General features: G+C 39.3%; 1 protein-coding gene across 1 annotated transcript in view; it reads right to left on the reverse strand.

Annotated features, from left to right (window-relative positions):
* Positions 1 to 12,678: 12,678 nt before the first annotated feature.
* LOC306774128 (sentrin-specific protease 7-like) overlaps positions 12,679 to 16,188 on the reverse strand; it is a gene marked incomplete at both ends in the record, with an annotated part of 5,162 nt that continues 1,652 nt past the window's right edge. The window contains 6 exons of the mRNA XM_079264111.1: positions 12,679 to 12,807; positions 13,552 to 13,702; positions 13,995 to 14,063; positions 14,521 to 14,564; positions 14,678 to 14,736; positions 15,579 to 15,655. Of these exons, the coding sequence (XP_079120237.1) occupies positions 12,679 to 12,807; positions 13,552 to 13,702; positions 13,995 to 14,063; positions 14,521 to 14,564; positions 14,678 to 14,736; positions 15,579 to 15,655 (529 nt within the window). The remainder of the gene's footprint in view (positions 12,808 to 13,551; positions 13,703 to 13,994; positions 14,064 to 14,520; positions 14,565 to 14,677; positions 14,737 to 15,578; positions 15,656 to 16,188) is intronic.

Here is a 16,188-nt window from a genome sequence, read left to right on the forward strand (position 1 = left end):
CCATTGACCAGACTTCTGCTCGTAAATAGGCTTACAGATCTATTCTGGGAGGCAAGCGTGTGACGAGAATCAGCCTCCCAGTCCGGCTTCTCATAAGACAGATTGGGGTGTAAGGTGAGGGTGGCCGTACTTCTCAAACCTGAGCAGGTTCCACCTGTCATGGAGCAGGGAAGACTTACAAAGACTTACAATACGACTCTAATCTACAAACCTCTGACCTGATGAATTTAAATTTAAAAGCCCTGCATCTAACGTTTTTATTCATCAGCAATTAATGAAACAACCTTGGGTCATCAGAAAGTCATGATTTTATCTAAAACATCTGAGCAGAAGTTCCAAATACAGAGATTAGATCCTAGAAGAGATCAGCTTCTGCTGCCAGAACCATTTGATGAAATGTAAGTCATCACAGGGGGAAAAAAAAACATAGAAGTCATCTAAAATTCTCACTGTGTGTACAGTTTGGTGGCATTTAAATGTCTATTAAACCATGAATCATTTGTTTGTTTGAGGAAATCTTCGGAAACATGAATAAATAACCTCCATAAGTCTGTAAGGCCAACATCATGCCGTTTTTCTCCTTTGAGATGTTTTAAATTCTCCACATATACATACAATGATTATGATGAGTGAAAGCTTCTTACCTGCCAGAACCTCTGTCACAGAGTCTGCGGTCTGGATGGTTGGTGTCTCAGAGCTGCAGAAAAAACAGAAAGTCAGCAGATAACTCCACATACATTGGCTACAGAGAACTGAAAACAAGCTTCTTCTGCCTGAAACGTAGAACCTCAATCACTGATGCAACACCAAACTAAAGATAACCTCGTGGTAACTTGAGATGCTGCAACCATTAAAGCAAACATAAAAATTTCTCTACTGTACAACTCTGTGATGTGAAAATTTGCATTGAATACACAATTCTACCCCAAAGAAGTTTGTACTGTGTTTAAAACCTAAATAAAAACAGAATCCAATGATTCTGTAACCCAGCACTATTTTCTTCCCAGTAGAAGATAAACAACATATCAGATCATGAAACAGATATTTTTTCATTTCACACATCTGTGAAAGATGCTACAGGATTAACAAAAGGCTGGGGAAAAAAATCTGGAGGAGCATTTAACAACTAATGAGGTTAATTATGAACAGGTTAGGAACATAACTGGGTAGAAGGAGCATTTCAGAAAGGCAGAGTCTCTCAGGATGGAAAGATGGACAGAGCTTCACCAGTCTGAGACAAACTGGAAAAAATGTTCCTCAGAATTTGAAGTTCCAACCATCTTCAGTGTATAATATAAAAACATTCAGAGAATCAGGAGAAATCTCTGCAACACAACATCTGCTCCCATCCAGACGTTTCTTTCAGGGAAGACCACATCCTGCATCCATCACAGCAGCATGGTGGAACAGGAGAACTGCAGTCCAGACCTTTCAACAGTACAAAATATCTGGAGCATCATAGAAGCAGTGACTAGGTCCAGGACTGCAAAGCAGCTCTGACCACTGGTCTCCTCACTTCCCAGATGTTTCCAGGCAGGTGTTAAAAGAAGAGATGCTCACTATGCTAAACATCATCCTGAAACTATCTTTTACAGACATGTTGTTGGAACACAAACAGCTCATATTTCAAGAAATGATCAAATGTCTCAGTTTCATCATCTGACATGTTGTTTATCTTCTGCTGGGAAGAAAATATGGCTTGATGCGATTTGGAAACCTCTCCAATCTGTTTTTATTTACAGTTTTAAAAGAGTCACTTTTTATATTGGTTGTACAAACAATGAGCTAATGAAGAGAATGTTCACACCAGAAATAGAAGAATCATAAAATAATTATCACAAATAAAGAGTACAGTTTTAGTTGTTAAATTCAATCCAGTTTCAAACAGTATGTGATCATCTGAAACCACATGTTCAAGAATAAAACCAAAATTATTAAAGAGAAAAGTGGAAAGCAGTTAGAGCCAGACACATCAGCGATGTGTCTAAGCCAAAGCAGAGAACTGTTCATTGTCATGACTTTTAAAAGAGGGATTTTCTTCTCAGCAGGAAAGTTTAATGAATGTTTTTTACATGCAACATTTATTAACTCTCTCCCAGAATCCCCACAAGTCCACAACCCAGGACTCGCCCTCACTGTCACTGCACATGCGAGTGTTTAAAATGCATTCATGAAAGTGCAGCGATTCTCACAGAGCAGAGCCAAGGCATTTTTATGGGCAAAAACAATACCATAAACAACAAAAAGCAGCAAGCATCACACACACAAACAGTCCAGATTCTCTCCTCAAAGCAAGGCGCTGTCTGCTTGTTAGCAGCATTAAAAGCAACCAAGGTTCATTTGTTTTTCTGGGCTGGAGTCAGTAAAGATCTTCAGTCACATTTATTTAATTTTCTAAACCATATTCTTCATTTCATATACACTGATATTCACACATATACTCCAGGAGTATTCAGATTGACCCAGTATTTGCAGAAGCAAATACCGGTTTAAAACATATTTTGCCTCAAGACAGCAGTGTGTGAAAATAAATGGTATCAAATCAAAAATCCAAAAATGTAATCTGGGTATACCACAAGGGTCTATATTGGGCCCCCTGCTGTTCTGTTTATACATAAATGATTTACCAGAAATCTGCAAAGACCAGCTGTATGCAGATGATACAATAATTTACGTAGCTGCAGACAACCCTAAAGAAGCTTCAGATGTGTTAAACAGGCAGTTAGTCAGCATATCTCAATGGCTGCATCACAACTGTTTGACTCTAAATTACACTAAAATGGTCTCCATGTGTTTCTCTCTAAAAAGAAATGTACAGGAAGAATTTACAATCATTATTAACAAACATAAAATTGAGGAGGTAGATGAATATAAATATCTGGGAGTTATCTTAGATTCTAAATTGAAATGTCATGCCTATGTCAGGAAAATGTCTAAAACCATCAAGACAAATTTAAATTGTTTCCGTATGATTAGACCCTGCATATCAACTTGAGCTTCACAAGTGTATTTATATGCTATGGTTTTATCACATATGTCATACTGTTTGATTGTTTGGGGTCAGGCCACAAAATCAGTCCTAAAGTCTCTGATGTCACTGTATAAGCAAACACTAAAAGTTTTTGATCAAAAACCAATTAAGTGGCATCACTGCACTATTATTCAAAAATATAAAATGTTGACATTTGATAATTTTATTACTTTTTCTTTTGTGAAAAATATATCCAAGCGTCTTAATAAATAATAAAAAATAAATAAAATAAAGCAGAAAACTGTTACACTAAAAGTGATCATGATAGATTTAGACTCGTTCCATCGTGTGGGTGGTGTTTCTGTTAACACTGACTCCAGCTCAGCTCTGTAAGCGGTGCTCCAGAATTTACCAGCCTACCTGCATGGAAGAGAGTCTGAGGAGATGGGTACACTGTAGCAGGTGATGAAACACAGCACAGGGGTCAATACACAAACACAACTCTGAACATAAAACCACTCATGCTACAAGTCATTCAGTTCAGTGTTGCATCATCTTATTTCACTCCAAACGATGAAAATTAATCATTTTAACCAACACAGATAAAATTAGCTGACTTCATATTTCTAGAAACAAAAGTTGCAAACTTAAAATGAATCTTAAATATATGGAAACAGAAGTAGAATTTATTATATCACTAAATACAATTTATATTACAATGTAAATTTAGCACTCACCTTAAAGACATTCTGAGATGCAACACGTTTCTAAATGACTGTTTATTTACTTTATTTACAGTTTAATGAGCACCAACATCCAGAACACAACATTAACAGGCCTCTGTAAGAGCAGTTCACTGACCTGTTCATTGCAGCAGCCATAGAAACTCTCTGAAATACAGAATCACATCGTCAGCAAAGAGAGTGACTCAACTTAACAACAGAAAAGTGAAGTTTACATCGACTGCTTGGAGCTAATGTGAATCAAACTGAGCATGTTTTCACTAAATTTTTCATTCTCTATAAATATATCTTCATTTTAACAAATATCACAGAGATAATTCAAATTTAGTGGACATGTGGACATAAATGTGAAGAATGGTTTTAGTTGGGCTCCAGCTTACTTTATCTAGTTGTAGAACAGGAATATGACTTATATTGTCTTTAACCTTATTTTTCTTTTAATCAGTTATCTATAATTATTATTGCATCCTTAACAAAATGAATTAAATCCTCAAATATACATATTTCATACTATGAGATAATAATTCTAATATTTTATATACACTGAGACTATGTCTGAATTCCTAAATATTTAACAGAGAACATTTCTTTTTTCTGTGTATTCATCATACTGTATGTTGCTACATATCCCCATCAATATTCAGCACTGGGAACATGCCACACAGGGAAATTGTTTGAAGGGGAACATTTTTCACTGCTGCGCTACTAAACATGAGGCAACAGCACCTTATAAACCTTTATTGTCACCTCATGAATCTCAGGATGGGGGGGGGGGGGGGGGGGGGGGGGGGGGGGGGGGGATTGGTCTTAATAAACTCAGCTATATATCTTGAACTGGCTTGGATTGCAAATAAAGTTCCCTGAAATAACGTTGTTGTGAAGTGGCGACATACAAATTACGCCAAAATGATCTGAACTACTTCTAATATCTATATATAGTGCATTTCAGTATTTCATGACATTTGCCAATATTTTACAGTAGTTCTACTACATTTTATGGTATTGCACAGTATTGTATAGTGCTTTGAAATTATACTCCAGTTTATTGTATTTTACACTATACAGAGGAAGTAAGTATTTTTTCTCAGTATGTTACTATATTTTTCTGTATTGTACAAAGTATCTGTATTTCAAAGCACAATGCAGTATTTTACTACATTTTGAAGTATTTAGCAGTATTATACAGTACTTTCTGCCGTTTTTACTTTTCAGTACTTTACAGTATTTTTCTGTAATCTACTCAATCTGATGTTATTTTGCAATGATTTATTAGTAAAGTATTTTACTGTTGCTTTAGTAGTTTGTTGGCATTTTTTAAATATTTTGCTGTCCTTTGCAGTGTCACGACTTTTACAATGTTTTGCAGTATTTTACAGTAATATTTACTGTATAAGTAGCATTTCACAGTTTTTGCATAATTTTTAATTAATGTTTTTGTATTTTAAAGTATTTTGTAGAATTCTGTTAGGATTTCCTAATGTGTGGTCACACATTTAGGGGAAAGATCTAACACACAGTGTTGAACTCACACTCCTGATGAGACTTTTGTGCTCCTCTGATTGGCTGAAGGATCTACCGATGTCCAGGACACCGAGGGTGCCATCCATACAACGGTTCACCCAGTCCTGGTATTCCTCTCGATCAGGCAGTCGGTCCCAGAAAATCTTGAAAGCCTCCCACACCGTCTCCTGACACACTAAAACACACCCAGCAACATGTTACATATCTAAAACCAGAGAACATTCACCACTAACTAAAATATGGAACCAGAGGACTTTGGGGTGTTTGGTGGCCATGAAGCGTACAAGCCCCATAAATAAACAATCAACCTGTCTTTTAGATGATTAATTTCCCTCACAGCCAGTTTATTACATCTAGCTTATGAAAAGTAAATTTTTCTTTTTATTTTTGTGTAATTTTGCCATGTTTGTTTAACATTACAGTCACCAACAGCGCCCCCTTCTTGCAGCTCTTTTAAACACAAAATAACATAAACATATGCATCTTTTAATAACCTTCTTTTTTTTTTAAAAGTGATAAGTTACTTTCAGCTTTCATACAAGCTTAAAAACATTTGTGCTTGTTGAGCCAACAGTCCATTTCTATACTTTCTGGATTGTGCGTATGAATATGAACATTTCAGCCCAGAAATCTGATGCTTTACTCTCTTCCATCACATTTTCTCAGCATACTTAAAAACTTCTGAGACTGAACAGGTAGTTTTCACACTGAAGCCTTCATTGTTCAGCTGAAGAAGGACTGAATTAGATTATGACATTGCTCCAAAGCAGACAAACAACTAAATTTAGACAATAATGCTCCAAAGAACAAATAAGACCACGTTTGAACTCAACGTGAGCTGAGCTGAAGCACGACTAATGTCGTGCAATTTTCAGCTCAAATGAGATGAAAGCTGAGAATAAAGCTTGCAGACACCCCGTGTCCTGCCTGATTTGTGATTAAAGACAACAGTAAAGACATCAAACATGTGAAATAAATCCATGAATCTGAAGAAGTGGCCCACATGGAAACATGCAGCTGTTGGAAAAAAGGCTGGTAGATGATCTATGGCTGTAATTTCAGCTCCAGCAGAACTTTGTTGAAGAAATAAACTTTATGTCAGAAGAGCAGACAGTGATTAATGAAACCACTTTATAACATCTCTGTTTTTGCTAAATATGAAGGAAAAGGCTTTAAGTGCATTTGCATGTTTCATATTGGAAACAACAAGCTGTTGGCAGGACATGAGTAAAATGTCCAGTTGAATCTGGATCAAACAAACCCAGCTGGTCAATGAGAAGCTCAGAAACACAACTCATGAGTGAAACAACAAAAAGGGTGAGAATGTGGTTTTCTCATGGAAGGAATGTTTCATCAGCAGATTTCTGCAGTTAAATTTCACTTCACTGTACATGAGATTCAAAGATTGCATGTATATCACCCATCCATCCATCCATCCATCATCCATCTATTTTTCCATGAATAATCCATTCATCAATGCATCATTCATCATCCATCCACCCATCCATCCATCATTCATTATTTATTCATCCATCATCTATAATCCATCCATCCATTTATCCATCCATCATCTATCTTCCATCCATTTATCCATCCATCATCTATCTTCCATCCATTTATCCATCCATCATCCTTCCATCCATCATGCATCAACCATCAGTCCATCCATCCATCCATCCACCATCCATCCATCCACTCATCAATCATCATCCATCCACCGTACACCCATCCACCATATATCAGTCATCCATCCATCCACTATTTATCATACATCCATCCATCTTCCATCATCTATCATCCATCCATCTTCCATCACCTATCATCCATCCATTCATCCATCCATTCATCCATCATCCATCCATCCATCCATCATCAATCACCCATCCATTCATCCATCCATCATCCATCCATCCACCATCCATCCATTATTTATCCATCCATCATCCATCCACCATCCATCCATTTATCAATCCATCATCTATCTTCCATCCATTTATCCATCCATCATCCATCCATCATCCATGATCCATCCATCTATTCATCCACCATCCATTTATCCATCATACATCCATCCATCATACATCCATCATCCATCCATCATCCATCATTCATCATCCATCCACCATCTGTCCATCCATCCACCATCCATCCGTCATCTATCATACATCATTCATCCATCCATCATCTATCATCCATCCATTCATCCATCCATCCATCCTCCATCCATTCATCAATCCATCATTCATCATCTATCCATCATGCATCCATCCATTGTCCATCCATCCATCCATCCATCATTCATCATCCATCCACCATCCATTCACTATGCATCCATCATCCATCCATTCTTTATCCATCACTCATCCATCCATCCATCCATCCATCCATCCATCCATCCATGATACATCCATCCACCCACCATCCATCTATTCCTCCTTCCATCCATCTGTTTAGACAGATATCCATCCAGATCACTACAAACTATCCTATCATCCGCTGTTCACTTTTAATCTTTACATTTCATCCAGTATCTATTTTTTATGCATCCCTCCATCTTCCTAACTTTAACTCCACCCTGATTCATCTATACCTCCATTTCATTCAGTTTTCTTAATCCATTCTTCTGTTTAATCATCTTCATCATCTATCCATCTCTCCATCCCGTCTTACATGGTTTTCCTATTCCAGCTGATTCTTCAGGCTTATTTTCATTATAAAGTAAAAATCTGAGCTGGAAACTTTCCATGTTTGTTAATCTGTGATGATTTGTAGTTTTTAGAAGCTGTTTTCGGTATTTTACTGTGAAATGATGAGCGAGGACATGATAATGGATGTCTTGAAATTAAGTAAAAAACTTTCCACCTCAAAGTTGAAGAATTTGCAGCTTTTACCTTCAAATCCTTATAGCTGGTAAAAAGCAGACAGGATTCAAGGCGAGGACAACAAACAAAATACAGTCTAAGCCTGTGAGTCAGCGTGGACGGGAGCGTCAGCAAAGCACGTACCTCTCAGGTGAAAGTAGTTGAGATGATTGGAGACGGCCTGGTCAAACGTCTCCTGCGAGCAAAGCTTCACTCCGCTGGGAAACAAGATATTCCTTTTTCTGCGAGTCAGAACTGAGTGTTGTCTGAAGGAAAGCTGATCCGAGTCTCCAAAATGGCCGTTTTTCTGCACACCCACTGTCTGGTCGCGGGGGACACCTGAAGGGGGCACAAAGCAGATCACAAGCACACTTAATCCTTTGTTTTCATCATTTCTTTGTCTTGTGGGAAGATATAAATTCATTTCCCTTCAGGGATCAGATTCTGATTTAAGAACTAGATGACGTCTAGTCCTGATCCATGGCAAACTGAGCGCTGGGGCGAGGCAGATTACGCCTGTTTACGTCTACAGACTCATCTTTATATTAGGAACAATAAGCTGATGTATTGTGCAGTAAGTCCAGACTGGAATCAGACAGTGATGGTGTTTCTGCAGGTGGTTCCTATGGAAACCACGTCTGGAAGGTCTCATGTTGCTTTAAACATCCCAACTTCCACAGAGAAAACTTTTCACCATCTCCTGCTGGTGTGAAGCAAAGAGATGCGACACCTCTGCTCTGAGACAACAAACAACCCGAGCTGCATGTGTAAAGCTTTACCATACCTACAGGACAAACCTTATTACAAGAGGCTTACTGGTTCACGAAATAATATACGCACTACTTTGTTTTATCAAAAATATCTCAGAATACTTCACAAAAACCTCAGCCTCTGTATAGACCCCCAGGCAGCTGAGAGAAGTGTTACATAGTTTATGGAGTTTGCATGCATTGACGTGTCCATGTAAAGACATCAGTGCGCATGTGTGTGCGCATGTGTATAGACACTGATTGTACTTAACAGACTCCATGAAAGATCGCTCAGCAGACGGATGCAAATAAAAACAAAATACAGGCTCAAGTCAAAGCTGCATGTCTGTAAATTCTGCCAGTTTTACAAATACAAAGTTATTTTCATGCAGAACTGGATCTGAATGTGTAGACATGACTCATGCCTGTAACTGTTGCTCTGGTAACGCACCCTGCATGTGCATCAGCTTCTCCATCAACTCTCTGACATCTCGACATTTGCATTCTTCCAGTTTGGACTCACCTGAAGCGAAGCAGAGATGCCTGACCTGCAGATCAGCCTCTCTGCTTCCAGGTGGATCTGAGCTTCATACACACCTGTTTCCGTGCACAGGTACCCGGACAGCAGCACGGCTCCCAGCGCCCACAGCGCCAGCTTCCCACGCTTCCCAGCCATGTCTGGAAAAGTCGTGGGTGAAGCTCCACCCGGGACTCGCTGCTCCTCACCTCCACCTGCTCGTCCCTCCACCGGCTCTCATTGCAGAACAAAGAAGAAGGAGTGCAGAAGACGTCCTGACACGGAGCAGGCAGCGCAGGTTTGTTCCTCTCAGGTGAGCAGATGGGTCTGCGGGAGATTTTTCTCTACGCTTTAATCCTATTTGTTAAGCTGTTGGAGTGGATGAATGTCAGAGGCGCGTGGCAGATCTGCTGAGAGGGAGTCACCCCTCTGCGGGGCTTCAGTCAGCCGGAACCTCCAAACACCATCATCTCATGGAAACTCACGTCTAAATGATAAACATGTAAACAAGATGCCAAACAAATAAAAGTTTATTCTGATGGTGTCAGGAGGAACTTACCAACAAACTTAGATGAGTTCAGCCTTACCGACAAACTGGCTTAGATTAGGTCAACTTTACCAACAAACTGGTTTACATTAGTTAAACTTTACCAACAAACTGGTTCACATTAGTTAAACTTTACTAACAAACTGGTTTACATTAAACTTTACCAACAAACTGGTTCACATTAGTTAAACTTTACTAACAAACTGGTTCACATTAGTTAAACTTTACTAACAAACTGGTTTACATTAGTTAAACTTTACCAACAAACTGGTTTAGATGAGTTCAACTTTACCAACAAGCTAGTTTAGATGAGTTCAATTTTCCCAACAAACTGGTTTAGATGAGGTCAACTTTACCAACAAACTGGTTTGCATGAGTTCAACTTTACCAAACTTTCTCTGTGAAACTTTTAGAAGTCACTGAGCAGACGGATCAATGAACTACGAACTGATCAGTTTTCTATTATCAGACACGTCCAGACTGTAATCCTCCACCACGCGTGCGCACGCGCGCGCGCACACACACACACACACACACACACACACACACACACACACATACACACTCCTCAACTGGAGTCAACAACGGCGGGCATCTTTTATTGGATAATGGGATTACCGGGAAGGAGAGATGAGCAGACGAGGGAAAACGACAACACAAAGATCATTTCCTCTCTGTGGAATTCGCCGAATACCAACATCGTTCCGGGAACTTTTTTTTTTTTTTTTTTTTTTTTTTTTTTTTTTTAACTGGAGTTTCCAAACCGGTTCTCACACCAGAATCTTTCAGTCCGGTCCGAAGAAGTCTGGACCTGGTTTCTCCAGAACATAATCCAGGTGGTCCTGAAAACGGAGGACTCGCTGGATTATTTCAGAAAGAGGATGGAGGCTTCACGGAGACCCCAAATCTGCCTAATCCCTCCCAGTGAGCCTCCGCTGGGAAAAACCTCCACATCACTAGACCGCAGCCAGAACCGGTCCAGAACTAGACCAGAGCCAGAACCGGTCCAGAACTAGACCAGAGCCAGAACAAGCCAGACCTAAACTAGACAACAGCCAGAACCGGGCCAGAATTAGACCACAGCCAGAACGAGCCAGACCTTAACTATACCAGGGCAAAAAACCGGGCCAGAAATAAACTAGACCGGTGCCAGAACCGGTCAAGAACTAGACCAGAACAAGAACTGGGCCAGACCTTAACTAGACCAGAGCCAGAACCGGGCCAGAATTAAACTAGACCTGGGCCAGAACCAGATGAAAACTAAACTAGTTCAAGGCCAGAACCGGAGAAAACTAAAGTAGACCTGGGCCAGAACCAGATAAAATTAAAATAGTCCAAGGCCAGAACCGGAGAAAACTAAAGTGGGCCAGAACCAGACAAAACTAAACAAGTCCAAGGCCAGAACCGGACAGAACTAAAGTAGATCTGGGCCAGACCTGAACAAGACCAGGGCCAGAGCAAGACTACACCAGTGCAAGAACATACATGGACCAGGACTCCAACTGGGCCAGAACAAAACTAGACCAGGGATAGAACTGAACCAACACTAGACTAGACTTAGACTAGACCAGGGCCAGACAAAACTAGACCAGAACAGGCCTGGGCCAGAAGCAAACAAACTGAACAGTATTCAGGTCCTGGTGGACCGTGTGAAGGTCCAGATGATGATGTTTCAGTAAGCAGTGGTAAAAGCAACAATGGAGGACTTCTTGATCTCACAGACGGGTTTTATACAAGATCTGATCATCAGCCAGAGGTTGACGATCATCGCCACCGCCGTTGCCATGGTGATGAAGGTAAAGCATGTTAATGTAAAATCTGCAACCAGGATGTTTCAGGAAAATTCTGAAGTCCAGATGACTCATACCACAGAGTTTTTATTCATTACTGTTCTGTTCTACAGAACCAGATAAATGGTGGACTTGAACTGGAGCATGACCAGTTAAAGACAAAATACCAGAAAAACAATGGCAGAACACAACTTACCTGGACTTGTAGTGGGTCCAATCAGGATCAGAACAGGAACCAGAAAGCATATGAGGCAAGGTCGTTACGATAATATACCTGGACCAGGACCAGACCAGAACCAGATAAAACACAACCGAGGCCAGAACAAAACCAGACCAAATCAGGTTCAAATCAAAACCAGATCAGTCCCGGACCAAGTCAGAGTCTATATATTAGGGAAAACCAGAAAGCATGCAAGACCAGGACCAGATAAGAGACAAACAGGTGTTACAACTGGATCAGAACTGGTTTTATTAGTGTGTTTTACAGTTGGTCAAGTGATGTGATGGTAGCCAACGATTAAATGTATAAACCCTCCTTCTGCCCCCCCCTGTCTGATCCACTTAATGATCTGTAAGCTGATTGGTCCTCAGCAGGGGGGCACTTAAAACCTCTGATTACTCAACCAGCACACACACACACACACACACACACACACACACACTCGCGCGCGCTTCAGTAGAAGAACAGCCCAGAAGAAGACTGTCTACAGTCTGCATAGAAGTAGAAATCGGGAGGAAAAAAACAAGAAAAACCAGTAAATGGTCACCAGACTGACCCAGTAACCACCAGTAGTCACCAGTAACCTCTCCTTAAACCAACAAGGACTTTCCTCACAGCTCAGAAGTGATTAAACTGGAAACTGATCCATGAATTGATAGAAAACAGGAGCCAGACATAAAATAAATACTTTTATTTAGGAAACAGGAAGTAGAAGAAATTTTATTTACACAAACAGGAAGTGATCAAAGGAATGTTCATTCATTTGTTTGGTTCTTTGTCCTTCAGCCTCATGATCAGGCTACGGATCTCGTCGCGCTTCTGTCGCACTCGTTGCCGCGGAAACCAGTTCTCCAACCGCACTGGGAGGTCAAAGTGCACAACAGGGTTCTGGGGAGCCAATCAGAGCTCGAATCAGAGCCGAAAACACTTTGATATTTTTCATTGGTTTTTAATCAGGATATTTGATTATTTAAATTTATTTATAAACATCAAGATCTTCGGACATTTAAACTTTAGAATGTGTTTTATTGAATAAATATATATACACACACACACACACATACATACATATATATATATATATATATATATATATATATATATATATATATATATACACACACACACACATACACATACATACACTCACATTTTATTCTTCAGATTTTACAATTAAGAAATTAACATATTTTTAAATTTATAAATTTACATACAATATTCTCAGAATAAATACTTTAATATCTCTTCAGAAAATAATTTAAAAATTGTCCTATTTGCAGCTTTTTAATGTTTTTTTTCCAAAACTTGTTTTCATAATAAACTAATGTTCTGTATTAATTTTTATTTACGTTTTGTAATTTTTTACTTTTATTGAGATTTTCTTTTACATTAAATTTTTGATGTAAAATTAAAATCTGACATGTAACACAAATCCGATTTTTTTTTTTTTTTAATTCTTAAGTGAATTTAGTTTAAGTTTTTTGTTTTTTTCCTTTATTAAAAAGTTCACATTTTTTTCTCATGAAATCATTCCATATTTTTAAATCTATTTATTTCATCACTGAAAACCAAGTAAAATGCGTAAAGTATCTGGGACCAACGCAGTTATGAGGCATGTGAGAGGTGGGTTACCTGCAGGAAGCTCTCCACGTACTGCAGCAGGTAAACACCACAGTCGCTGCTGTTGTCCTGCTGAGGAACTCTGCAGGAGCAGCTCCTCATGCTGTCTGGTGTGAAAAGACGAGGCGTCTTCCTGCGCACTTCCCACTCCACCTGCAGGTAGCTGAAGGAGGAGGCAGAGGAGGAGGAGACAGTTAACCTCAGACACATGAAAATACCTGTTAGATCAGTGTTTCTCAGGCCCCCCTGCCCTTCATGTTTTATAGGCAACCCTACTTTAACACACCTGAATGAAATAAAGGACTCATTAACAGGCAGCAAAGAACTTGATGAGGAAGTTCAATAATCTGACTCAGGTGCTTTGGAGGAGGAACATGTCTAAAACATGCAGGGCAGGGGGCCTGAGGACTGGATTTGAGAAACACTGTGTTAGATGAAGAAGGAAACAAACTCACTCTCTGATCAACCTGCAGACGTTCTCGTGGTTCGACAACTTCAGAGAGTCCATGACCAGGATGCACGACCTGAAAACAGACAGTCACCATGGCAACAACATAAAAAGTGAAGAATGAAAGCGTTTAAAACATCAGATTTATCAGAAATGTTTCTAAACGTGAGGAAAATTACTAAAATGGGTAAAAATTAAATAATTTTTTTTGTTGTTGTTTGTTCAGTCACATGAAACATCAAGTGTAGCTGAAATGTTTCATGAGACTGAACAAACATTTTAGTAATTTCTTGGCAGATTTGGGAATATTAAACCAGATGAAAAGTATTAAACATAAAACATGAAAGAAACTAAAACAAACTGCATTAAAAATCAACTCAATTAATTCATAAATAACTTCAGTTCAGTTTTGCATGATTTTCAAAGCAGAAAGCAAACAATGAAAAGATTAAAAAAAATAAATAAATAGAAAAATGATGTGAAGCACTGAAGTTTTAAACTGCAGAATAAAACTGAGACGTCTGCTGGCTCACCTCTTCATCACCCTCCTCTTCCTCCAGCCCTGCTGAGTGCACTCCTGCAAACACACACAACAGCCCTCATGTTATCAGGACAATACACACACACACATCAATCAATCATTAAATCAATGATGAGCTCCGCATCGTGATGCGTCAGCAGGATATTTACAGGCGGTTGTTGCGGTTTCATGTTGACGGTGATTTTTCCTGCCGGTCTGTCTGGTCCGCCTGAAGAAACAACAACATGCATTCATCCAACCATCATCATCATCATTTTCATCATCATCATCTTCCTCATCATCATTCTCATAATCATCGTCATCATCATCATCATCTTCCTCATCATCATGCTCATCATCTTCCTCATCATCTTTCTCATCATTTTCATAATCATCATGCTCATCATCATCATTCTCATCCTCTTCATGCTTATCTTCATCTTTCTCCTCATCCTTATCTTCATCGTCATCATCATCATGCTTATCTTCATCCTTCTCATTCTCACCATGCTCATTATCATCATCCTCACCCTTATCTTAATCGTCATCTTCATCATCCTTCTTATCCTCATCAAGCTTATCTTCATCATCATTCTCCTCATCCTTATCTTCATAGTCATCATCATCTTCAACATCCTTCTTACCCTCATAATGCTCATTTTCATCCTCCTCCTCACCATCTTCAACATGCTCATCATCTTCATCATCATGCTCATCATCTTCATTAGCATTAACATCCTCATCATCATGCTTATCATCATCTTCATTCTCCTCATCTTCATTAGCACTAACATCCTTATCATCATGCTTATAATCTTCATCCTCCTCCTCATCATCCACTTTCTCAGCAAAAGCGAGAACTAAACGGATCCGGACGAGAAAGTCTGTTCCGTTTACAGATAATAATGAGAAGTAGGGATGAAGGTGGATCTGGAACATGAGCTGCTTCCAGCCTGGACATCATGTCCCAACAGGACGTCTGCGGACTGTTTGAGGCGCTCTGTTAGACTTCACGCCTTCATTCACTTCAACCGAGCAAATCAGGTCAGAGCTTCTGTGGTGGCCGCTCACCTGCTGCAGGCTGGAAGTCCTCATGTCGGACCACGTCCAGGCCCGGAAAGCAGACCACCACCAGGAACCAGTGAGACCTGGAGGACAGCAGAGGACACGCAGCTAAGAACATCAACACAACAAAAGTGGCAGATAACTGGAAATGATAACAAACCATCAAGATGAAGCTTTTTTGAAGTTATTACAACTTTTTCAGTATTTTAAATAATTTTAGTCATTCATTTAATTTAAAAAATTAAATAAAAATAAAAACAAATCATAAAATTAAACAGAAAAAGAAAAACTGCATTTTAAGAAGTAAAAGTGAATAAAATGTAAAATGACAAATATTCACTAAATGTTAAATTATACAAAAACATCTAAACTTAAAATAAAATTAATTAATTTTAAACATTTTATGAGGATCATCTGAAACTAGCAGAGACGTCAGACCCAGTCTGGTAAAACCGTCCAGAACCGATCTGAACTGGAACTGCTGGTCTGCTGGCAGGAACACCACCACCACCACCAGAGATTGGGTCATAGTGCTGCGCTCCAGCAGGGTCGGTTCAGGGTCAGAGAGGTTCCGCTTCACCATGACGCAAAACAAAAAAAAGAATAGAAAAAAGGG

Source organism: Telmatherina bonti (assembly GCF_933228915.1).
Source record: "Telmatherina bonti genome assembly, chromosome: 24".
Classification (NCBI taxonomy): Eukaryota; Metazoa; Chordata; class Actinopteri; order Atheriniformes; family Telmatherinidae; genus Telmatherina; species Telmatherina bonti.